Genomic DNA, 26,783 nt, shown 5'->3' with positions numbered 1-26,783 from the left:
CTGGGCAATATACTCTGTCACTGGGCAATATACTACGTGGCTGGGCAATATACTACGTGGCTGGGCAATATACTACGTGACTGGGCAATATACTACGTGGCTGGGCAATATACTACGTGACTGGGCAATATACTACGTGACTGGGCAATATACTACGTGACTGGGCAATATACTACGTGACTGGGCAATATACTACGTCGCTGGGCAATATACTACTTGGCTGGGCAATATACTACGTGGCTGGGCAATATACTACGTGTGGCTGGGCAATATACTACGTGACTGGGCAATATACTACGTCACTGGGCAATATACTACGTCACTGGGCAATATGCTACGTGACTGGGCAATATACTGCGTGGCTGGGCAATATACTACGTGGGCTGTGCAATATACTACGTCGCTAGGCAATATACTACGTGACTGGGCAATATACTACGTCACTGGGCAATATACTACGTCACTGGGCAATATGCTACGTGACTGGGCAATATACTGCGTGGTTGGGCAATATACTACGTGGGCTGTGCAATATACTACGTCGCTAGGCAATATACTACGTGGCTGGGCAATATACTACGTGGCTGGGCAATATACTACGTGGCTGGGCAATATACTACGTGGCTGGGCAATATACTACGTGACTGGGCAATATACTACGTCGCTAGGCAATATACTACGTGGCTGGGCAATATACTACGTGGCTGGGCAATATACTACGTGGCTGGGCAATATACTACGTGGCTGGACAATATACTACGTGGCTGGGCAATATACTACGTGGCTGGGCAATATACTACGTGGCTGGGCAATATACTACGTGACTGGGCAATATACTACGTCGCTAGGCAATATACTACGTGGCTGGGCAATATACTACGTGGCTGGGCAATATACTACGTGGCTGGGCAATATACTACGTGGACATGCATATTCTAGAATACCCGATGCGTTAGAATTGGGCCACCATCTAGTGTATGTGTATATATATATATATATATATATATATATATATATATATATATACAGGGTTGGACTGGCCCACCAGAGAATCCTCCGGCGGGCCCTGGCTTCTCCTTCAGGAGAGTTCATAGTGCAAACCTTGCAGGTGCTATGGGGCTCTTCATTGGGGAAGAAAGGTGGGCCCTCAGAATCAATCCTCCGGTGGGCACAAATGTTCTTCCGTCTGATGCCGTGTATATATATATATATATATATATATATATTATATTATATTTTATAATTATTTCCCTTTTTTTTTTTTTTTTTTTTTAAGTTACAAAAATAAGTGAAAATTATATAGTGTGTACCCAATTAATTGTGATAAAGAAGAATAATGTATATATATATATTAGTGGTGTGTAAATGTATCCTGTGTCTGTGTATGTATATATATATATATATATATATATATATATATATATATATATATATATATATATATATATATATATATATATATATATATTATAATATAATATAGCTCTGGCAAAAATTAAGAGAGATCACCACATGAGCTTTGAGAAAGAACAAGCTATTGTTCGAAACGTGTAACCTGTTACTCATTATCATGTGAATTCATCGTACTGGACTTCATGTTTTATTCACAATAAATTTGGAATTTTTTTGGAAGCTGGATTTTCCTTTTCTTGCTACACCACATCAAAACCCTGTCATGGGCAGCCCAATCTCCAGACCTGAACCCTGTTGAAAACCTCTGGAATGTAATCAGGAGGATGATGGATAGTCACAAGCCATCAAACAAAGAGGAACTGCTTACATTTTTGCGCCAGGAGCCGTGTGAAAGACTGGTGGAAAGCATGCCAAATATTGAGACCACTGCAAAATGATCAGTTTGTCTGATTTTTCTCTTTATACGTATATTTTTGAGTAAAATGTAAATTGTTCATTTATTCTATAAACTACTGAAAACATGTCTCTGAAGTTCCAAGCAATACATTTTGTATTTATTTTCTGACAAAGAAGAATGGTCAAAATTAAAAAACAAAACAAAACAAAACATTGCTTTCAGACCTCAAATAATGCAACAAAAACAAGTTCATAATCATTTAGAAACAACAATACTAATGTTTTAACTCAGGAAGAGTTCAGAAATCAATATTTTGTGGAATAACCATGATTTTCAATCACGGCTTTCATGCGTCTTGACATGCTTTCCACCAAACTTTCACACTGCTTCTGGCGCAAAAATGTAAGCAGTCCTTCTTTGTTTGATGGCTTGTGACTATCCATCATCCTCTTGATTACATTCCAGAGGTTTCCAATGGGGTTCAGGTCTGGAGATTGGGCTGCCCATGACAGGGTTTTGGATGTGGTGGTCTCTTAATTTTTGCCAGAGCTGTATGTGTGTGTGTGTGTATATATATATATATATATATATATATATATCTTATAGACGTACGTATATAAGAGATGCGTGTGTATATCATAGAATCATAGAATGGTAGAGTTGGAAGGGACCTCCAGGGTCATCGTGTCCAACCCCCTGCTCAAAGCAGGATTCACTAAATCATCTCAGACAGATGTCTGTCCAGCTTCTGTTTGAAAACTTCCAAGGAAGAAGAACTCACCACCTCTCGTGGCAGCCTGTTCCACTCATTGATCACCTTCGCTGTCAAAATTTTTTCCTAATATCTAATCTGTGTCTCCTCCCTTCTGTTAATACATCCGAGAATTGTATTTGCCCTTTTTGCTGCTGCATCACACTGTTGACTCATGTTCAGTCTGTGATCTATTAGTATACCCAAGTCTTTTTCACATGCGCTGTTGCTTAGCCCTATGCCTCCCATTCTGTAAATGCTTTTTTCATTTTTATTTCCCAGATGTAGTACTTTGCAGTTTTCCCTGTTAAAAAACATTCTGTTAGTTGCTGCCTACTGCTCCAGTTTATTTATATCTTTTTGAATCCTCTCTCTCTCTTCTCTAATATTAGCTATCCCTCCTAGCTTTGTGTCATCAGCAAATTTAATCAGTTTACCCTCAATTCCTTCATCTAAATCATTGATAAAGATGTTGAACAATACAGGGCCCAGGACAGAACCCTGTGGTACCCCACTTGAGACATTCTTCCAACTGGATGTGCAGCCATTTACATCCTCTCTTTGGGTCCAATCACTAAGCCAGTTATGAATCCACCTAACAGTTGCCTTGTCCATTCTATACTTAGTCATCTTTTCAATAAGGATTGTGTGAGATACTTTGTCAAATGCTTTGCTGAAGGCAAGATATACAGCATTTCCCTGATCCACCCAGTCAGTGATTCTGTCATAGAAGGAAATTACGGTAAGTTAGTCTGACATGACTTATTAGTTACAAACCCATGCTGACTCACCGGCCTATAGTTCCCTGGGTCCACCTTCTTCCCCTTTTTGAAAATAGGAACAACATTTGCTCTTCTCCAGTCTTCTGGGACTTCTCCAGTTCTCCAAGAATTTTCAAAGATTATGGAGAGTGGTTCAAAAATTTCTTGTGCTATCTCCTTCAGTACTCTGGGGTGTAATTCATCTGGACCCGGAGACTTGAATTTATTTATGTTAGCTAAGTGTTTCCTCACTATCTTTCTGTTTATCAATATCCTGGATTCTTCTATTCCTTTAATAGGACAGTGAAGATCAGTTGATGTTGCAATTCCTTTCTGAGAGAAAACAGGTGCAAAATAGGAATTTAAAAGTTCGGCCTTCTCAACATCCTTTCTTACCATTTCATCATTTTCATCCTGTAAAAATCCTATAGCATCTTTGACTTTTCTTTTACTTTTGACATATCCCCCAAATCCTTTTTTATTGCTTTTGACGTCTCTTGCAAGCCTTAATTCATTGTTAGCTTTAGATAATCTGATTCGTGCCCTGCAGGTTCTGCAGACAGCATTATAATCATCTTTAGATATGTCTCCCTCTTTTCATTCGTATGTATATGTTTGTATATATATATATATATATATATATATAAGTAAAAAAAGAAAACAGCACACAAAAAATAGAAAAAAGTGGGCTTTTAATGCCTGGACGGCGTGGCAACGTTTCGGATATAGATCCTTTTTCTTTATACATATATATATATATATATATATATATATATATATATATATATATATATATACACAGTGGGGCAAAAAAGTATTTAGTCAGTCAGCAATAGCGCAAGTTCCACCACTTAAAAAGATGAGAGGCGTCTGTAATTTACATCATAGGTAGACCTCAACTATGGGAGACAAACTGAGAAAAAAAAATCCAGAAAATCACATTGTCTGTTTTTTTTTAACATTTTATTTGCATATTATGGTGGAAAATAAGTATTTGGTCAGAAACAAAATTTCATCTCAATACTTTGTAATATATCCTTTGTTGGCAATGACAGAGGTCAAACGTTTTCTGTAAGTCTTCACAAGGTTGCCACACACTGTTGTTGGTATGTTGGCCCATTCCTCCATGCAGATCTCCTCTAGAGCAGTGATGTTTTTGGCTTTTCGCTTGGCAACACGGACTTTCAACTCCCTCCAAAGGTTTTCTATAGGGTTGAGATCTGGAGACTGGCTAGGCCACTCCAGGACCTTGAAATGCTTCTTACGAAGCCACTCCTTCGTTGCCCTGGCGGTGTGCTTTGGATCATTGTCATGTTGAAAGACCCAGCCACGTTTCATCTTCAATGCCCTTGCTGATGGAAGGAGGTTTGCACTCAAAATCTCACGATACATGGCCCCATTCATTCTTTCATGTACCAGGATCAGTCGTCCTGGCCCCTTTGCAGAGAAACAGCCCCAAAGCATGATGTTTCCACCACCATGCTTTACAGTAGGTATGGTGTTTGATGGATGCAACTCAGTATTCTTTTTCCTCCAAACACGACAAGTTGTGTTTCTACCAAACAGTTCCAGTTTGGTTTCATCAGACCATAGGACATTCTCCCAAAACTCCTCTGGATCATCCAAATGCTCTCTAGCAAACTTCAGACGGGCCCGGACATGTACTGGCTTAAGCAGTGGGACACGTCTGGCACTGCAGGATCTGAGTCCATGGTGGCGTAGTGTGTTACTTATGGTAGGCCTTGTTACATTGGTCCCAGCTCTCTGCAGTTCATTCACTAGGTCCCCCCGCGTGGTTCTGGGATTTTTGCTCACCGTTCTTGTGATCATTCTGACCCCACGGGGTGGGATTTTACGTGGAGCCCCAGATCGAGGGAGATTATCAGTGGTCTTGTATGTCTTCCATTTTCTAATTATTGCTCCCACTGTTGATTTCTTCACTCCAAGCTGGTTGGCTATTGCAGATTCAGTCTTCCCAGCCTGGTGCAGGGCTACAATTTTGTTTCTGGTGTCCTTTGACAGCTCTTTGGTCTTCACCATAGTGGAGTTTGGAGTCAGACTGTTTGAGGGTGTGCACAGGTGTCTTTTTATACTGATAACAAGTTTAAACAGGTGCCATTACTACAGGTAATGAGTGGAGGAAAGAGGAGACTCTTAAAGAAGAAGTTACAGGTCTGTGAGAGCCAGAAATCTTGATTGTTTGTTTCTGACCAAATACTTATTTTCCACCATAATATGCAAATAAAATGTTAAAAAAACAGACAATGTGATTTTCTGGATTTTTTTTTCTCAGTTTGTCTCCCATAGTTGAGGTCTACCTATGATGTAAATTACAGACGCCTCTCATCTTTTTAAGTGGTGGAACTTGCACTATTGCTGACTGACTAAATACTTTTTTGCCCCACTGTATATATATGTATGTATGTATGTATTATATATATATAAACTCAACATTGACATTATAACACCAAGAAGAAAAAGTCATGGAATTATGGAAATCACAGGATGTATAGATATGTTACTGATCTGCAAATGATGACAAAATGGAAAGAAAATTTTGATAACATCACAATTTATTCAGTGTGCAGTCCGAGCTCCACACAACGAAATCCCCGCCCTTACAGCATCGGCTGCCATCAATGAGGTTATTAATGGTTGTCTGAGGAAGGTATAGCTGCACTGAATGCTCTTGGGCAAATCGTCAAGATCTGCTGCTGGCATCTTCCTTTGCAAATACTGACCAATGATGTCCCAGGTGTGCTTGATGGGCATCTCTGACCTTTCCCGGCGCCTGCGCACTGCAGTACTTTGCTCTGCCCTCAACAGGGCAGACAAAGTACGCCGGAGCCGCAGCGTGAAGACCAGAAGAGGACGTCATTGTAAGAAGATGGGAGGCCCCAGACCGGACCGCGACACCCATCAGACTGGACCGCAGCGCGAACGCCCCTGGGTGAGTATAATCTAACCTCTTTTTCTTATCTTTCAGGTTACATCGGGGGCTTATCTACAGCATTACAGAATGCTGTAGATACGCCCCTGATGCCGGTGGGCTTAGCTCATCCTCGATTTTGGGGGTGACAGGTTCCCTTTAAGTCTAATACATTTTCAAAACCCAATCCATACACGGCAGGGAAAAAACGCATAGGAACACGGCGAGTATGTGGTGTGTCCAGATCCGAAGCGTTGCCACATGGTGCTGCCAGATTACTTTTTTCCATTAGTAAAGATATATTTTTATTATTGTTATTGTCTTATTGCAAATAAAATGAAGAATAAAGCAACGTTCCAATAGATCTTGATTAAAAATGTCTTGCCATTTTGTTTCTGACACTCCTATGAAGAATAGTGTGTAGTCTGATCCTCTATCTGTCCCCTACTTTTGGCTATCCTACCAATTGTACGTTAGCATAAAGTAAATGTATATACAGAATTTGTTTGCTGTCTTATACCATGGAGACACATAGGGCTGCATAGGAGTTACGGAAATAAACCATAAATATATGTTAGTTCAAAGCAATCTATCAGCAGTTTTTTTCGATTGTAATTTTGGGGCAGAGACCCTGATTCCGGGGATGTGTCACTTACTGGGCTGCTTGGTGTAATTTTTGATAAAAATCCCTGTTTTCTCTGCTGCAGATCTAACAGAGCTCTAATACTGAGCTGTGTCCAACTCCGCCCACATCACTGATTGGCAGAGTCCTGTGTATACTGTCAGCAAGCTGCCAATCTGGTGGGGGCGGGGTTATGCAGAGTAACTGGACTTCTTCACATGCTACACCTAGCCCTGCAATGATAATCTCCTGCTGATAAAACACTGATTGTATTGAAACAACAGCACACAGCCTAATAAGTGACACATTCCTAGAATCGGGGCGCTGTCCCTACATTCTGCTACTCTCACATGCTGCTGATAGATTCCCTTTAAAACCTATTGCAAAGTTACAAGATTTCATTATTGTATTTCTATTGGGGCATTAAGAGGAATTTGTTTGGAAAGATGGATCCAGGGGGAAATGCAGGTGACCTCCCTTTCCCAGAGAGGAGCAATCTGATCGTTTCGGAGACGGATCGAGACCCCTCCATGTTTCCAATGATTATTTTCTGGTCTACTCCTACAGGTCGATGTAACGCCATTAACAGCGGTGCAGACGGGATTACAGAAGGGTGAGTGTTTTTGGTAAAATACAAGTGTATGCACTGAAAATCTCACATTTTCCAAGTCTCCATATTCCTTCGACCATGTTGTTTGTTTGACATGTACATTACAAGCCAAGTATTGGCCGCAGTAACTCCATAACGTAACTTCCCAAACATCCGCATTCGTTCTCATTGAAACTAATGGACGCTGCCACATAGTTAGTAAATCCTGACCCTCCTCGTTTCTAGGGGCCAGTGAGATCTCAGACGCATGCAAGCCCTTGAAGAAGAGAAGCCGGGCCTCTACCGACGTGGAACTTGCCAACTCCTCCTACCGGGACGCCTCTGACTCTGACTCGCGGGGCCTCAATGATGCTCAGGTGGGATCGGCATGCAACGTCTTAAGTTATAAAAGGGTTAATGGTTGAAAGTTAAATATATGTAGGCAAGTCATGATGACTTGGTGGTGGTGCACAGCACAGGATGGTCTCCGGAGAATGAATGCTTCCGGGGCTGTCAGCTCTGAACATATGAGATGATGCGGTCTGTGACTCCTGGGTATAAGGAGCTATGGAGCGTGTCACCCACTGAGAGGGAGTAATCCACGTCCTCTGTTCTTATGGTGTCCTACTTCCCACCCTGCTTTCACTTCCCTTCATTCTTTTCCGCCTGAACTTCCTCTCTCAATTCCTCTTTTCTTTACATCCTTTCCCCTTCCTTTTTTTTTCCGGCTTTGCTTCTTCCTCCATCTTTTGATTACTTCACACCTTTTGGCCTGCGCTTCCACCCACACTCAGCTTGCGCTGGTACCTACTCTCGGCCTGCACTGGCATCCACACTCGGCCCGCGCTGGCACCCATGCTTGGCCCGCGCCGGCACCCACGCTCGTCCCGTGCTGGCACCCATGCTCAGCCTTTCGCTCGCACATATGCTCGGCCTTTCGCTCATACCCGCCCTCTCCCTTTCGCTCGCACTCGGCCTTTCGCTCGCACCCACCATCGGCCTTTCGCTCACACTCGGTCTTTAGCTCACACCCACCTTCGGCCTTTCGCTTGCACTCGGCCTTTTGCTCGCACCCGCCCTCGGCCTTTTGCTCGCACTCGGCATTTCGCTCGCACCCACCCTCAGCCTTTCGCTCGCACCCGCCCTCGGCCTTTCGCTCGCACTTGGCCTTTCGCTTGCACCCACCCTCGGCCTTTCGCTCGCACTCAGCCTTTCGCTCGCACTCGGCCTTTTGCTCGCACTTGGCCTTTCGCTTGCACCCACCCTCGGCCTTTCGCTCGCACTCAGCCTTTCGCTCGCACTCGGCCTTTCGCTCGCACTCGGCCTTTCGCTCGCACTCGGCCTTTCGCTCGCACCCACCCTCGGCCTTTCGCTCACACTCGGCCTTTAGCTCACACCCGCCTTCGGCCTTTCGCTTGCACTCGGCCTTTCGCTCGCACCCGCTCTCGGCCTTTTGCTCGCGCCCACGCTCGGCCTGTGCTTCCACCCACGCTCTGCTTGCGCTTCCTTCCTTACTCCATTCCTCATTCTATTACTTTTTGCTTTCATTTTCTCCTTGCCTCTTTATTTTTTTTATATTATTTTTGTCTAGTAACATTATTAAACGTGTGGGTAAATATATTTGCATTTTTCCCATCTTATTTTACTTGTCGTGCATAACCTGTCGTACTTGATTTCGGCTACAGATTAGCTTTGAGAAGCAAGTGGACAGTCCGTCAGCTGTGGGTGATGCCGATGCCTCTGACGTCCAGTCTGTGGACTCCTCTGTTTCTCGGCGGTCCGGAAAGCGAGACACCGTGTGTCAGGTTTGTGCGCAATGAAAGGTTTTTCCCATTGCCCTGTCCCTAAGACCTAACATCACCTAATCATTGGTGCTGGTCCGACGTCGGATACCTCCTCACCAGTGCTGAAAATGAAGGAATCGCGGTGATGGTTTAGTAGTGTGTTCCTTCGCTGTCGTAGTAGATGACCGGGTGATGGCCCCTCTTATGGCCAGTGGGAGTCTGGTCACAGACATGGCTCAGGAATAACCTTTAGTACTGGATGGATCATATACACATGTAAGATGCAGTTCCAATACTAATTTAACATTTTTCTGAAACTTTTCCTTTTAGATCTGTGAAAATTTTGGGGAGTCTTTGGTGTCCTGCAATGGAGATTGCTCTCGGCTTTTCCACCTTGAATGTCTTGGCATGGATTCTCTTCCAGAAGGAAAATTTATCTGCATGGAGTGCAAAACTGGTGCGTATGTGAAGACTTATGTCATCGTGCGGCAAGGTGTTCTGTATAGTAGGGATCGGTGTGTGGTTTTTTCATCTGTACAGTGCAGATACTATTTTTACTGTGATCGGATATGACTTTTTATGCTTTCTGACAGGTCTCCACACCTGCTTCTCCTGCAAAATTCCCAGCACCAGCGTCAAGCGCTGCTGTGTTTCTTCCTGCGGCAAGTTTTATCACGAAGCCTGTGCACGGCAGTATGCGGCAACAGTCTTAGATTCCAGGGGTCTCCGGTGCCCCCACCACTGCTGTAGCTCCTGCACAACTGAGAAAGACCTGTACAGAGCTTGCAAAGGTGACCTAGAAATATATGGCGGTTGCATGCAAGAAGTGGGGGCCGAAGGTTTCTGTAAGGTTTTGCAGTGGTTAACGCCGCCACTTTCCCATTAAACTCCTTGGAAAATGTTTCATCAATCCTTTGTTCTCCAGATGGTTGCAAACTCCCACATTTAGGACCCTTGTGATAGACTTATGGTATCTCTGGTTGTACGATAAATGGATAAAAAATATGTATAATCTTTTTTTTATTCTTTTTTTTTTTTGGATTGTACGAAATTATTATGCTGTCACTACTTCACCATTTTTTTTAAAGATTTTAATTGAGTCAATAATTCTGTACATAACTAATCCTTCTCCCATCTGAGAAGTGGGTGCATTTATATTCAGTCTGGTCAATGCTCTGTGAGCTCAACAGCAGAGAGATGAATGTTTAGCTCACAGAGCATTGCCTACAATGGATACAGATGTATCTGCCGAGAGCAGAACTCGCTCTGTACAGCTTTACTGTATAAATCTACATGCATGGTTCTATAACTTTGCAAAAACTTTTAAGCTGCTCTTCTGTAGTTTTGAAGGCGTTAAAGGGATTTGCTGCTTTATAGAAATATATCTTAAAGGGGTTCCTCTTTTGTAGTAATCCGATGTGCCAGTTCTGAGAAATCAAGCTACATGCAAGTTAGCCTGCAAGTGAATTTGGGGTGTATCAATGCATTGGAGAACATTACCACGCCCCATTGCACTGTTAGGCTGATTTGCATAGGTTCAAATCTCCGATTTCTCAGTGGCGGCCACATCGGGTTCCTACAAGACAGGAATCCCTTTTCTTGTTGTACTAGGACCTATACAGACATACCACTAGTTTCAGGAGTAAAATCGTCCATTTAAGAAGTGAGGAATGGAAACACAAGGTATATTAGAAAGTTGTAGAACTTTTCATAAACGGCATGATGAAGCTTTATGTATATAAAACTTAAAAAGAATATCCCGTAACTTCTCTAAAACTATAAAAATGCAGCTTAAAGCAAAAGTCCCAGAACAATAATGTAGATTTACCCTGGGCATAGAGGCGGTATAGTGCTGTTTTCTATGTCACGTAGCACATCGTCTGCTTCTCTTTTGCAGGACGCATATTACGCTGTGTGCGATGCCCCGTGGCGTACCACAAGGGGGACAGCTGTATGGCTGCCGGCAGCCTTAGCCTGTCTTCAGGCCTCATGATTTGCAGCAACCATTCCAAACGCAGCGGCCATTCGTCCTGCGCTGTCAACGTCAGCTTCTGCTTTGTATGCGCGCGAGGTAAGCAATGTGACGCGTGCAGTCGTGATCGGCGCTAACGTTTAAGGGATTAGCGGGTGTGATCTCATAGCGCAGGATCCATCTATCATTCGGGAGCTAATGTGTGCCCATTCATTCAAGTGTTGTCCGCTTACACTCCCAACTTGTTAGGAAAAAAAGAGGAGAAATGAAACCTTTAAAGGGACTATGTCAGCACAGAATGACTGTTCAAACCAAGCTCAGGTGCTCGGTGCACCCTTGGCATGGCCAAACATTTAAGCACACTTTCCCACCTACTTATATTCCCTCTATCGCCACTCCTCTATTTTGATTGGCAGCTCTTTCTTTATAGCGCAAGAAAGGTGGAAGAGATAGATGGGGAAAATAAGTAGGTGGGAAGGTGCACTGAACTGTTTGGCCACCCCAAGGGTGCACCGAGCACCCAGAGTGTTAGGTTAGCCTTAAAGGGGTTATCCAGCGTCTCTCACTGCCTGATCGAAAGTGGAAAGGCGCTGCTGTTGTTGTGTCGACGGTCGCCTGCTTGGGTACAGGTATCGCATCGCGGCGCTGGATAACCTCTTTAAACATCCAGCTCTGCTAATGTGACCACAGGAGGGCAAATTGAGAAATCCCAAAAAATAAATTGAACCTGCCCTTTTACCTTTTTACCTGCCCTTTTATTTTGTAAATCTGAGCTTTGCGCCAGTTCTGCATTTTCTGGGGGTTTTAGTGTCACATAGCATGGGTCAGTTGTAGGTCCTCTTAACCACTAGGGTGGGCCGCCTTAAGTGTGGGGTATCTATCATTTAGGAGTGAGGGATCTTGTATACATCTGTACCTGTATGCTCCCTGTGCATGTAATGTATGACCTGATGACAGATGATCATGAAGCGTTTCATGTGTTGCTATGTATCCAGCCCTATTATTGGTTAATGTTAGATTACTATAGACCCTGACCAGATGAAGCCTGTAGAGTCTTTTATTCTTTATTCACATTTCTTCTTTTCTTTTGTTACTTTTTCATCTGTAGTTAATTTTTTTTGCTGTATTTTTTTGTTGTTTGTTTGTTTTCATTTACCAACCCATCGTTCATAACCGGCTTTACTAACAGCAATTACACTTGGTAACTATAAGATCGCATCGTACCGTGGGACCCGATTCTCGGGCCGATTTCTGGCCATAGGAAGAAACGTTCACTAAAAGAAAATTTACTAACACATCCCAATTAACTGCAAAAAGAGTTTCCTCGTCTCCAGTAAAAGAGCCTGAACTTTTCTACACATACAGTATCAGTCGTGTAATAAGATGTCCCTATAGATTATGCAGTAGGGGGTTACAGTTGTTTGTAAGGGCTTAAAGGGGGATCTGACCGTTATGAGAAAAATATAAAAAGTGACACTAGATGACATTATAAGACTTTTGTTAAATATATGTCATTAGCAAATCTGAGGATTTCCCTCATAATTACAGGGACACAGTTTTTGCTTTCACTTTCAGAGTAGGCACAAGATCTAGTGAGATCCTTTTTTCTGGGAGATACCAATTGTGAAGGGGGAAAACTAATTCTAAACTTCTTATGAATGGTAAATGGAGCATTGTGCTAAGATTTGCCAGGATTTGCCATTTTCTATACTTCAGGTTCATAGAATATAATGGGAGACTCGATTCACTTAATTTGCGCATAAAGTCACCAAAAGCAAATTCTCTAATGCATCCCAACAAGCAGTGAATTAGCGATACGCAAATCAGGTGACATTTTTTTCCCTCCCTTTCAGCCAGGAGCTTTAACTTTACTTCATACTGACTATAGTTATTTTTTTAGCCATTTAATAAATTGCCCCTGGGTATTATGCGGTTTAGATAAATGAGGGGCATGCACCTGCTAGTAAAGAGGAGGTAATCTGCAGGAAGAGGACAAAGCTACTTGTGAGGAATTAATCTGCAGGAAGAGGACATTGCTACTTGTAAGGGATTAATCTGCAGGCAGAGGACATGGCTTGTGAGGGATTAATCTGCAGAAAGAGGACAAAGCTGCTTGTAAGGGATTAATCTGCAGGAAGAGGACATGGCTTCTTGTAAAGGGTTAATCTGCAGGAAGAGAACATGGCTACTTGTAAGGGATTAATCTGCAGGAAGAGGACATGGCTGCTTGTAAGGGATTAATGTGCAGGAAGAGGACATGGCTACTTGTAAGGGATTAATCTGCAGGATGAGGACATAGCTGCTTGTAAGGGATTAATATGCAGGAAGAGGACATGGCTACTTGTAAGGGATTAATCTGCAGGATGAGGACATAGCTGCTTGTAAGGGATTAATATGCAGGAAGAGGACATGGCTACTTGTAAGGGATTAATCTACAGGATGAGGACATAGCTGCTTGTAAGGGATTAATGTGCAGGAAGAGGACATGGCTACTTGTAAGGGATTAATCTGCAGGATGAGGACATAGCTGCTTGTAAGGGATTAATGTGCAGGAAGAGGACATGGCTACTTGTAAGGGATTAATCTGCAGGATGAGGACATAGCTGCTTGTAAGGGATTAATATGCAGGAAGAGGACATGGCTACTTGTAAGGGATTAATCTGCAGGATGAGGCCATAGCTGCTTGTAAGGGATTCATCTGCAGGAAGAGGACATGGCTACTTGTAAGGGATTAATCTGCAAGATGAGGACATAGCTGCTTGTAAGGGATTAATGTGCAGGAAGAGGACATGGCTACTTGTAAGGGATTAATCTGCAGGAAGAGGACATGGCTACTTGTAAGGGATTAATCTGCAGGAAGAGGACATGGCTACTTGTAAGGGATTAATCTGCAGGAAGAGGACATGGCTACTTGTAAGGGATTAATCTGCAGGAAGAGGACATGGCTACTTGTAAGGGATTAATCTGCAGGAAGAGGACATGGCTTCTTGTAAAGGGTTAATCTGCAGGAAGAGGACATGGCTACTTGTAAGGGATTAATCTGCAGGAAGAGGACATGGCTACTTGTAAGGGATTAATCTGCAGGAAGAGGACATGGCTACTTGTAAGGGATTAATCTGCAGGAAGAGGACATGGCTTCTTGTAAAGGGTTAATCTGCAGGAAGAGGACATGGCTACTTGTAAGGGATTCATCTGCAGGAAGAGGACATGGCTACTTGTAAGGGATTAATCTGCAGGAAGAGGACATGGCTGCTTGTAAGGGATTAATATGCAGGAAGAGGACATGGCTACTTGTAAGGGATTAATCTGCAGGATGAGGACATAGCTGCTTGTAAGGGATTAATATGCAGGAAGAGGACATGGCTACTTGTAAGGGATTAATCTGCAGGAAGAAGACATGGCTACTTGTCCTCTTTACATATATATATACCGGTATATATATATATATATATATATATATATATATATATATATATATATATATATGTACAGGAAGGGGACATAAGAGTGTGTCAAAGGTTGATCTACTACAGGAAGATTATAGCTGCTTTTCTGAGTCTAGCTACATTCTCTACATACTGAGGAGACTGCTGTGACAGGGTTTACCTCAGTGGCTGTTTCTAGCCACCTCCGGCTCCTTCCTAATACACAGGAATCCATTTTACATGTTTTCTTCATACTGGATGCAATTATATAGCATAACAACACAGATCATGCGTGTTTTCCCCCACACAGTGGTATCTCCCAATTCAGTGGTAGGAAGCCTCTTACAGATTTCTCCTATCTCCTAGGTAAGGAGCCCAGTGCTTAGAAGTTTCCTGCTATAGAGCTTGTAAGTGCTGCACTGAAGTTGCACTGAGTTGGCGCTCAGTTAAGATCAGCGGCTCAGCCGAACTGTCAATCATCAGGCGTGCACCCTAGCAATCAGTGGACTCCTCCTGGCAAGCAGATGAGCGGTGCACCGCATTGAGAATAACCCTTTAAGGACCAGTCATATATGACTGGCTGTCTTATTACTTCCTACCAATGTCTAGGTTTTTACCACTTCCGCCTCTATTATCACTTGTATCCACTCATGCGATTGTTGGGATGCCACTGTTAGTAGAAAACTTCTAGGCTTAACTAGACCCAGCACAGTACTAAAAAAATAAAATATGAGTTTACTAATTATCATTTTTTAATCTTTGTGAGATAAGTAAAAAAAATAAAATAAAAATTAATTAAAAAAAACTTCTAAAATCATGAAAAATGCCCACTCTCGCCAACCATTGTTATAACTACAGCCCTGATCCAGTTGCATATACAGTGTAATTAACCAAAATGATTGGTTGATGATGAAGAACAAAAAAAGTCCATTTTATGACATCACTATTCAAGTACCAGAGTAATTAAACTAAATGGAGGAAATAATATTTCACGGTCATGGTTGCTCCCCCGTTAGCTCAGCGCGTTTACATAGGGCTGTGTGAGGTCTCTTACGCCCGTAGTATTATAGCATTATACTTTATATAGGCAAGTAAGGAGTTGTCAAGTGTATCCGCTGTTCTCTTATTGTAATAGTAAATAACTTGGGTTATCCATCAGCATGCGCACAAGGCTCTCGATTACCACCATTGTACACGCCCTTTCATAGAAATGACATAGTTTCTGCCAATTGAAGGTTTGTGCAGGAGCGCACTGCTCCTCTACCTCCCAGCTTGCTGCTTGCTGGAGGAGAGCGGTGCGCTCCTGATGACTGACAGCTCGAGAAAGCAGCATGACAGCCATCGGCCCGAGCTGTGTGCTCTCTCAGCAGAGGAAGCTTTGTCTCAGCAGCATCTGAGGAGCTCAGGGGTCCCTGTGATAAAGCCAGCTTCAGAGCAGCACTCACAAACTATAGCTTGTAAGCGCTGCACTCTCCTGGCCTCGGAGACCAGCCACCACTGATAGGTTACTAGCCAACTATTCAGTCTAAGCAACAATCAATAAAGTATGGAGTTACAAATCTCTCCATTCTTGACACCGGAGAAGATTGTTTTAATTGAGTGTCTTGTTTTGTTACAAGCACTTTGCATTTTGTGCCCGTTAAGAAGATGAGGAGAATTCTTTAACTTCTGCAAATCCATCATTAGAAGGGTTTTCCAGCCTGAAGAATGTTTTTTTTTTTTTTTTTTTCACATTACTCTCCTTGCCGATCTCTGCCGCTTTCGTGCCAACGATTCCCTGGTCTCGCACCAGTCTCTGTGTACTTGACTCCAGCAGTGACTTATCACCGCTACTTTCAGTGATTGGCTGCAGCGGCTACTTGTCCCTGAGTTGGGGACTGAGGGGTATCGAAATGGGAGAGGCAGGGAGGATGGGCGAGGAATTGTTTTCATATTTTTTGAGCTCCCAACCCAAGTGTAATTAAGCTTTACTACTTTTAGAATAAAAAATAACACACATAAGAAACTTTGGTCGGTGGAGGTCCGGGTGATGAGACCCCTAATAATCGCCAAAATGTAGACGTGCTGAGCATAGTGCTGTTCTCCATCTAGACTGGAGCACACTTTGTCTTTGGTCTTGGAGAAAGCAGCTCTTATCTGGTAGCTTCTACTTTTTTCATTTTGCATTTGGTGAGGATATTCACACTTGGACTCCCACCGGTCAAAGCCTCTGAGACTTCTGCTACACCTTCATCCTCCCAGACGTTGATTCAAGCTGCAACATCCTCCTGCAAGCACTTGAGCCCCCTGAAGACCACCACACCCTTCTTTTTCCCTCTGATCATTAGATTATGGTATGGGATAGAGGCCACTGACTGGGAAGAGAGTCGGCCAGCGGCACCAATGTGCAGACGGATCTGGACCAAATGAGAGTATCTTGGACTTCCTTTGCACCCAAGCTTTTGTTCTTCTCATGCCATCCATTGAACTAACATATTCTCTTGATGGAGCTGAATAGACACTTTTATAAGGGAGTCAGAGAACAATAGTACGACCGGTGTCTTCTGAGGCCCCTCTTTTGTCAGCTTATCTCCCTGAGAACAAAAGGTTCGGCAGTCTGGAATCGGGCATGCTGGATCCTCATCTCCCCCAATATCTTCTGTCGGGAAAGAATTAGGAGACCCCAACACACGTTACACTGTCATCCGATCCTACCAATATCAGTTCGTCTGAGTATGGTGGCCTTAACCCTTTAGGATCATGGCTTTATGATCAGTGTCATTTTGACCTCTGCCACCATCACTATTCCTGAGAATAACGGTGATGTAGCCGTGCATTCCCGTCTACGTTTTCCCTGCACAGCCACACCGTTGACCTTCATCAGCCCAAATAACTCGAATGGACCTGTGCAACCGCTCACTGGATGCAAAGAAGGGGACCTCGCTGACCATCAAGGGAAGCATATCTCACTTGTCACTTTACGAGATGGAAAATAAATTAAAGGGATTCCTAAAAAAAAACCTTTTCATTGGGCTGTATTGAGCTGCAGGACCAGTCTCTGTCATCTCGAACGATCCTTGTATTAGCCGTTCCTCCCTGGTGTAATCTAGAGCCAGGTGCTTGTGCTGATATCACCATTTTCTTCATATCATTCTTTTTTGAGTCATGTTTTCTTTCCATTTGCTCATTGTCTTTTTTTTGTTTGTTCCCCCCTTCCCTCTTGTTCCCCGAGCCTCCACCTCCCCTCCCTCACCCTGTGTTGATCCTTGTGGAATCATGGGTGCTTTCATTGACCGCATCTCTCTGTTTGTTTTGTATAGGGCTGATAGTTCAGGATTATACCCTGGTCAGTTCTATGTCCTTTAAGTCCCACTATCTACTGAATGACTCAAAGCGTGCAGAGTTGATGAAAATACCTATGATTCCTTCCTCCTCGCCAGCTTTCCTAAAGAAATCTGAGAAAGGTAACTGTAAAATAGCTTTTCCCCCTATTGAAATCCCTTATATCTGCATTTCATCTTTTTCTGATCTAAAGCCATTAAATCTCTATCCCTGCCTGGCACTTGGCTGCGCCTGCTCTGCCTTTCTGCTTTGCACGCCATGTGACGTTGTAATGAATGGCCTTTCTTGGGTGTGATTTTTTTACTTTTTTTTTCTCTTTTCTTTTGTGTGAGTTTTAAACAGCTTTTAAGGGCTTAAAATAATTCTACCTCCTCCCAATCTATTAAGCGAGACTGATTTGTGTAAATCCTATTGTAACATCCACCCATCAAAATTTCCACGTGGGTTTTAAATAATCACTGGCAGGAGTGCAGGGCTACAGTAAGTGAGGGTCTCAAGCTGAAGATTAGGGGTGCTGTGACCTCAAATGGAAGGATGGAGCGTTTCTAGGACTTCAGTAGTGATGACCCACTTTTAGGATAGGCCATCGACATCTGATCATTTTACCAAGCACAGCGCTGTACTTTTTGTAGTGACCGTACCTGTACCACAGCTGAGTTTAGACTGAGCTGGGAAAGCTGCAGTAGCAGGCACGGCCTCTAAAAAATGTACCAGAAAGGTCATCAGTATAAAAGTCCCAGAAAATCCCTTTACATTTGATACACATCATATGTTAACTTTTACCCTAAGAAAACTAAAATAGGAAAGGTGGGCAGGATGGATGGGACGGGTGTGGACGGATAGGACGGGACGGGTGTGGACGGATAGGACGGGACGGGTGTGGACGGATAGGACAGGACGGGTGTGGACGGATAGGACGGGACGGGTGTGGACGGATAGGACGGGACGGGTGTGGACGGATAGGACGGGACGGGTGTGGACGGATAGGACGGGACGGGTGTGGATGGATAGGACGGGACGGGTGTGGACGGATAGGACGGGACAGGTGTGGACGGATAGGACGGGTGTGGACGGATAGGACGGGTGTGGACGGATAGGACGGGACGGGTGTGGACGGATATGACGGAACGGGTGTGAACGGATAGGACGGGACAAGTGTGGACGGATAGGACGGGACGGGTGTGGACGGATGGGACGGGTGTGGACGGATAGGACGGGACGGATAGGACGGGACGGGTGTGGACGGATAGAACGGGACGGGTGTGGACGGATGGGACGGGTGTGGACGGATTGGACGGGATGGGTTGGGATTTGTCAGGTGCGGACAGGTTGGTATATGGCAGTTGGGGATGAGTTGGGATACGACAGATGGGGAGAAGTTTGGGATACGACAAATGGAGAGTGGTTGGGATACAGCAGGTGGGGACGGTTGGGATATGACTGGTGGGGACGAGTTTTGAATACGACACATGGGGAGAGGGTTACAACTGGTGGGGATGGGTATGTGATACAACTGATGAGGATGTGTTGGGATAATTTAGGTGTGGTGGGTTGGGACAGATAGGATTGGTGAGATATAGAGGATAAGGAGGGACAGTATGACACATGGTATAAGGAGGGACATAGAACAAATAGTAAAGAAGGGATAAGGAGGACAGTATGGCAGGGACAGGATGAAGGGGACGGGTTGGAACCTATTAGGATGGGGGAGTGGGATGGTACAGACAGGATGGGAGGAAAAGATGGCACACATAGGATGGGAAGATGGAACAGGAAAGATAGGATGGAGACCAAGATGAGACTGTTAAGATGGGAGAGACGAGATGGGACAGATAGGGTGAGGGAGCAGGATGGGACCGATGGGATGGGGGATAGGATGAGGTAACAGGGTGGGGCTATGGGATGGCATGGATAAGATGGGGGGACAGGATGGGATGTATAGGATGGAGTCTATAGGATGAAGAGACTGAGGGGGTGGATAGGTTAGGGGGTATGGGATGGAATTGATTAGCTATGAGGGTGCTTAGTTTTAGGTAGAAGTCTGGACAGTTCCCATTAGCCATTGCACCAAGCACTTGTTTCCTACCTGTATGCCCTGTTCTCTGCTGGTCCTGATGTCTTTGGCTTTCTCGTGGTGGTCAGACAGTAATAAAGTAACGTCTTCCTATGTCCATCCTGACTTGTTTGCAGAGACAATTATTTTGAGCCCTCTGCTTGCGCTCCCTGCTCCCGGCTTGATGCTGAATCCTCCTATGTAAGCTGTGTTGATGTTCATTATGTGGCTTTACCTCTATATTTCCTCTAATATCTGGATCACAAGGTCTTATGAGTGGAGAACCATAAAGAGGAAATATAATTTTGCTGGTATTGGATGTTGGGATTTGCGCACAAAATTACTAGAGATCCTCTCTGTTGGGCGGTGGTGAAGGCATCTCACATGGTGTGTCTACCCAATGGTGGTCTTTAAAATTACCTATATCAGGAGAAATGTGCCAATATGATGCTTGGTGGGACGATTTGTACACAGAATAATTTGCCGTCACAGAAAAGATGGAGAAAAAGAAGTGTTTAAAGGGGTACTGTGGTAAGAAGAAGTCATCACCTATCTATCCCCAGGTGGGCTCCGACTTGTGAGATGTCCACAGGCGGCCAAGACGGGAGTTATGTAGTAGTGGTCACCTATCTGTTTGATTAGGATGATGCCAAATTCAAGCAGAATTTCTCCATTTTGACCATCAGGGTGGGGGTGCTGGTGGTCGGACCCCTATTGCTCTAGAAATTATAACCTATCCAGTGAATAGGTGATGACATTTATTTTTACCATAAAACCCCTTTAATTATTTATTTACCCTCTTTAGACGTGAACAAGGTGAAAACTAACCGGGATTCCCAGCTTTCTATGTAGATCATAATTACAATTGTTGTAAATCACTGTTTTAAAACAGTTTTTCGGTAAAATGTCCCTGTTGGGAAAATGTAAAATACTCCACTAGTCCCACCATGTTATCATATAATCTTAATGGGGTTTTTGAGGCTTACTATATTGATGACCAATTCTTAGGGATAGGTCATCAATATCAGATAGATGGGGGGTCGGACACACGACATCACCCACCAATCATCTCTGTTTACAGTGTAGTAGCCGTTTCCAGCTACTGCAGCTCAGCTTCTGTTCACTTTAATAGGAGCTGAGCTGCAGTACCTGAAAATGGCCACTATACAGCTTATGAAGTGTATGAAGCTTTACTCTTCCGACTCCTTTCACTGTTTATATCCCGAGGTGGATACAGGGTGTTGGACTCCCAATTGATCCGATATTGATAATCGATCTTAAAGAGTAGTCATCATTTTACTTTTATTTGTCATAAATGAATAGTACACTTGAAAATAAGGAATTTTGTAATATGTCTTATCAGAGAAATCTCCTTCTTTCTTCTCCTGGACTGATCATTCTTTATCAATTCAAGGGTAAATTCTGTCTTCAGTGAATATAGATTTTACTATTCCTCAGATAGATGACAGTTGGCACTCATAAATTTCTACGGAATATCTGTATTCTGCTAGCTCCTCCCTAGAATGTCTGTGTATTCTGCTAGCTCCTCCCTAAAATGTCTGTGTATTCCGCTAGCTCCTCCCTAGAATGTCTGTGTATTCCGCTAGCTCCTCCCTAGAATGTCTGTGTATTCCGCTAGCTCCTCCCTAGAATGTCTGTGTATTCCGCTAGCTCCTCCCTAGAATGTCTGTGTATTCCGCTAGCTCCTCCCTAAAATGTCTGTGTATTCCGCTAGCTCCTCCCTAGAATGTCTGTGTATTCCGCTAGCTCCTCCCTAGAATGTCTATGTATTCCGCTAGCTCCTCCCTAGAATGTCTGTGTATTCCGCTAGCTCCTCCCTAGAATGTCTGTATTCCGCTAGCTCCTCCCTAGAATGTCTGTGTATTCCGCTAGCTCCTCCCTAGAATGTTTGTGTATTCCGTTATCTCCTCCCTAGAATGTCTGTCTGTGTATTCCGCTAGCTCCTCCCTAGAATGTCTGTGTATTCCGCTAGCACCTCCCTAGAATGTCTGTGTATTCCGCTAGCTCCTCCCTAAAATTTCTGTGTATTCCGCTAACTCATCCCTAGAATGTCTGTGTATTCCGCTAGCACCTCCCTAGAATGTCTGTGTATTCTGCCAGCTCCTCCCTAGAAGGTCTGTGTATTCCGCTAGCTCCTCCATAGAATGTCTGTGTATTTCCGCTAGCTCCTCCCTAGAATGTCTGTGTATTTCGCTAGCTCCTCCCTAGAATGTCTGTCTATTCCGCTAGCTCCTCCCTAGAATGTCTGTGTATTCCGCTAGCTCCTCCCTAGAATGTTTGTGTATTCCGTTATCTCCTCCCTAGAATGTCTGTGTATTCAGCTAGCTCCTCCCTAAAATGTCTGTGTATTCCGCTAGCTCCTCCCTAGAATGTCTGTGTATTCTGCTAGCTCCTCCCTAGAATGTCTGTGTATTCAGCTAGCTCCTCCCTAGAATGTCTGTAATTCTGCTGGCTCTTCCCTAGAATGTCTGTGTATTCCGCTAGCTCCTCCCTAGAATGTCTGTGTATTCTGCTAGCTCCTCCCTAGAATGTTTGTGTATTCTGCTAGCTCCTCCCTAGAATGTCTGTGTATTCTGCTAGCTCCTCCCTAGAATGTCTGTGTATTCCGCTAGCTCCTCCCTAGAATGTCTGTGTATTCCGCTAGCTCCTCCCTAGAATGTCTGTGTATTCCGCTAGCTCCTCCCTAGAATGTCTGTGTATTCCGCTAGCACCTCCCTAGAATGTCTGTGTATTCCGCTAGCTCCTCCCTAGAATGTCTGTGTATTCCCCTAGCTCCTCCCTAGAATGTCTGTGTATTCTGCTAGCTCCTCCCTAGAATGTCTGTGTATTCCGCTAGCTCCTCCCTAGAATGTCTGTGTATTCTGCTAGCTCCTCCCTAGAATGTCTGTGTATTCTGCTAGCTCCTCCCTAGAATGTCTGTGTATTCTGCTAGCTCCTCCCTAGAATGTCTGTGTATTCCGCTAGCTCCTCCCTAGAATGTCTGTGTATTCCGCTAGCTCCTCCCTAGAATGTCTGTGTTTTCCGCTAGCACCTCCCTAGAATGTCTGTGTATTCCGCTAGCTCCTCCCTAGAATGTCTTGTGTATTCCGCTAGCTCCTCCCTAGAATGTCTGTGTATTCCCCTAGCTCCTCCCTAGAATGTCTGTGTATTCTGCTAGCTCCTCCCTAGAATGTCTGTGTATTCTGCTAGCTCCTCCCTAGAATGTCTGTGTATTCCGCTAGCACCTCCCTAGAATGTCTGTGTATTCCGCTAGCTCCTCCCTAGAATGTCTGTGTATTCCCCTAGCTCCTCCCTAGAATGTCTGTGTATTCCGCTAGCTCCTCCCTAGAATGTCTGTGTATTCCCCTAGCTCCTCCCTAGAATGTCTGTGTATTCCGCTAGCTCCTCCCTAGAATGTCTGTGTATTCCGCTAGCTCCTCCCTAGAATGTCTGTGTATTCTGCTAGCTCCTCCCTAGAATGTCTGTGTATTCTGCTAGCTCCTCCCTAGAATGTCTGTGTATTCTGCTAGCTCCTCCCTAGAATGTCTGTGTATTCCGCTAGCTCCTCCCTAGAATGTCTGTGTATTCCGCTAGCTCCTCCCCCCATAGACGTTTAAACACACCAACTGTCATCTCCGATCTCTGGGAAAATCTGTCTGCACTGAGTATGGATTTTACCCAGGAATTGAGAGTGAAAGCTCAGTCCAGGAGGAGAAAGAAGCGGATTTCTCCGATAAGATATACTACAGAGTCTCTTATTTTCATGAGTACTATTGATTTTTGAAATAATAATTTGTAACGACTGACACCCTTTAAGGGTAGGACTTCAATATGATAAGCCTCGAAAACCCTTTTTAAAGGAACACTAAACATAGAAAATACAAAAGTATATCCCAGCTCTTCCTTTTTAGTTTTTTCTTGTTGTCTCATTTTACAGTTAAAATTGGGAAAATCTATAAAGAAATCTCTCTGTGTCCCAGGTGACCTGCTGTGTCCTTACTGGCCTGTGTCTGACTGCAGCAGGAGCCTCTCCCCACCTCTCTGCACTGTAAATAAATAAATAAATAAATCCTATAAATAGTGAGATCTTGCTCACATGTGTCATTCCTTCCAGGTTTAGTGTTCCTTTATCTTCCTGTGTTCCTGACATTTCTGGATTTTGGCTATTTGGTTGTCGCAGGTGTTTTTATTTTGCTTGTGTATGTTTTTATAATCATGCCTTCGATCGGAGGGTACAAGACTGAAATTAGTAATGTCCCCTTCTCATCAAAAAATGGCGCTCTGAGCTCTTGGCTTCACCTCTCAACACCATTTTACCGCACAGCTATCCACTGCATAAAAGCGTGCCCCTTCACCCCCGGGCTTTAAAGGAGGTCATTTGGCATCAGACGGGTTCAATATTGGCAGAATTACTTGACATTTTATGCAGATGTGTATCTAGATGTCAGGGTGTAAAATGATGTTCAGTGGTGACGCCGCTTCGCTTTTCATTATGTCCTGATCACAGCGGGAAATCGGGAAAACCCAAACTCCATAACACTGTAGTTATGGAGGCTTAAGATGTTCGCTACTAGTTTATTGGTTTTTGTTAAAGGGGTTGTCCAGGATTTTGATATTGATGATCAGATCCATGGAGGGTTCAACACCTAGCACCCCCGCACTGAATATAAACAGCCAGAAAAGCACAGCTGCAGTACCAATAACGGCCACTACTTGGTGTACAGCGCTGTGCTCCTCTGGTCTGTACACTATGGGCTTGCTGCTGCTAATGGATGGGGGTGTCGGGGATTGGACCCCCTCAACGATTTGATATTGATAACCTGTTCTATGGATATCAAAGCCACAAACAACCCCTTTAAACCTGCCCATGTAGCAGTAAACTTAATCTCCTCTTTTGCTATGCAACCCTTTAATTGATGGGAGGGATGGCAGTGATCCAGACACCAAGAGAGCTGCCGTTACACCTTAATCGGAGGTCTTAATAAAGTTGTCTGTTTATCCGAGGAGGTGGCAAGCTCCTGTGCTGCGACTCCTGTCCAGCCGCCTTCCACCCTTCCTGTCTCAACATGGAGATGCCACAAGGGTCGTGGAGCTGCAACGACTGCCGGACAGGAAAGAAGCTGCACCACAAGCAGATCGTGTGGGTTAAGCTGGGCAATTACAGGTAAGCCCTTGCCATGTTGTGCACCGTGCTCATGTCTATGAAATGGTAGCGGTGAAAATTTCTCCGGCACTTCATTGGGGGGGGGGCGGGGATAAAGGAACCATGAGACATGTTCCAGATCTCGCGAATCCTTAGCTGTCTCCATTGATGCTCTGGCAATTCCATGGTCCCTGGTAGTCTCAAAGTGTGAACACAATCCCAGGAACACGTGTGTCCTATGGTTCCTGTGTCCCCCAATGAAGGCTTTAAGAATTTATAGTGAGTCCCAAAAATCCTCTTTTTCCTACACTACTGAGCTCGCATCTGCTGTAAGCCATGCTGGTTCAGTGTCTGTGCAGAGCTTGGGCCACGAGAGGCACATCTAAACCTCACGGGAGGCACATCTAAACCTCACGAGAAGCACATCTAAACCTCACGAGAGGCACATCTAAACCTCACGAGAGGCACATCTAAACCTCACGAGAAGCACATCTAAACCTCACGAGAGGCACATCTAAACCTCCCGAGAGGCACATCTAAACCTCACGAGAGGCACATCTAAACCTCACGAGAAGCACATCTAAACCTCACGAGAAGCACATCTAAACCTCACGAGAAGCACATCTAAACCTCACGAGAAGCACATCTAAACCTCACGAGAAGCACATCTAAACCTTACGAGAGGCACATCTAAACCTCACGAGAAGCACATCTAAACCTCACGAGAAGCACATCTAAACCTCACGAGAAGCACATCTAAACCTCACGAGAAGCACATCTAAACCTCACGAGAGGCACATCTAAACCCCACGAGAAGCACATCTAAACCTCGCGAAAAGCACATCTAAACCTCACGAGAAGCACATCTAAACCTCACGAGAAGCACATCTAAACCTCACGAGAAGCACATCTAAACCTCACGAGAAGCACATCTAAACCTTACGAGAGGCACATCTAAACCTCACGAGAAGCACATCTAAACCTCACGAGAAGCACATCTAAGCCTCACGAGAAACACATCTAAACCTCACAAGAAGCACATCTAAACCTCACGAGAAGCACATTTAAACCTCACGAGAGGCACATGTAAACCTCACGAGAAGCACATCTAAACCTCACGAGAGGCACATCTAAACCTCACGAGAAGCACATCTAAACCTCACGAGAAGCACATCTAAACCTCACGAGAAGCACATCTAAGCCTCACGAGAAGCACATCTAAGCCTCACGAGAAACACATCTAAACCTCACAAGAAGCACATTTAAACCTCACGAGAGGCACATGTAAACCTCACGAGAAGCACATCTAAACCTCACGAGAGGCACATCTAAACCTCACGAGAAGCACATCTAAACCTCACGAGAAGCACATCTAAACCTCACGAGAAGCACATCTAAACCTCACGAGAGGCACATCTAAACCTTACGAGAGGCACATCTAAACCTCACGAGAGGCACATCTAAACCTCACGAGAAGCACATCTAAACCTCACGAGAAGCACATCTAAACCTCACGAGAAGCACATCTAAACCTCACGAGAAGCACATCTAAACCTCACGAGAAGCACATCTAAACCTCACGAGAAGCACATTTAAACCTCACGAGAAGCACATCTAAACCTC

General features: G+C 44.2%; 1 protein-coding gene across 1 annotated transcript in view; it reads left to right on the top strand.

The window, feature by feature from the left end:
- Positions 1 to 26,783, top strand: part of NSD3 (nuclear receptor binding SET domain protein 3) — a 132,180-nt gene that overhangs the window by 83,652 nt on the left and 21,745 nt on the right. Inside the window, exons 8-15 of the mRNA XM_069766880.1 lie at positions 7,441 to 7,486; positions 7,709 to 7,839; positions 9,148 to 9,267; positions 9,577 to 9,703; positions 9,840 to 10,037; positions 11,144 to 11,317; positions 17,943 to 18,086; positions 25,025 to 25,181. Coding sequence (XP_069622981.1) covers positions 7,441 to 7,486; positions 7,709 to 7,839; positions 9,148 to 9,267; positions 9,577 to 9,703; positions 9,840 to 10,037; positions 11,144 to 11,317; positions 17,943 to 18,086; positions 25,025 to 25,181 — 1,097 coding nt within the window. The remainder of the gene's footprint in view (positions 1 to 7,440; positions 7,487 to 7,708; positions 7,840 to 9,147; positions 9,268 to 9,576; positions 9,704 to 9,839; positions 10,038 to 11,143; positions 11,318 to 17,942; positions 18,087 to 25,024; positions 25,182 to 26,783) is intronic.

This window comes from Ranitomeya imitator, chromosome 4, assembly GCF_032444005.1.
Source record: "Ranitomeya imitator isolate aRanImi1 chromosome 4, aRanImi1.pri, whole genome shotgun sequence".
Lineage (NCBI taxonomy): Eukaryota > Metazoa > Chordata > Amphibia > Anura > Dendrobatidae > Ranitomeya > Ranitomeya imitator.
Note: the sequence above shows the minus strand (reverse complement) of the source record. Positions and strands in the feature narration are given on the sequence as shown.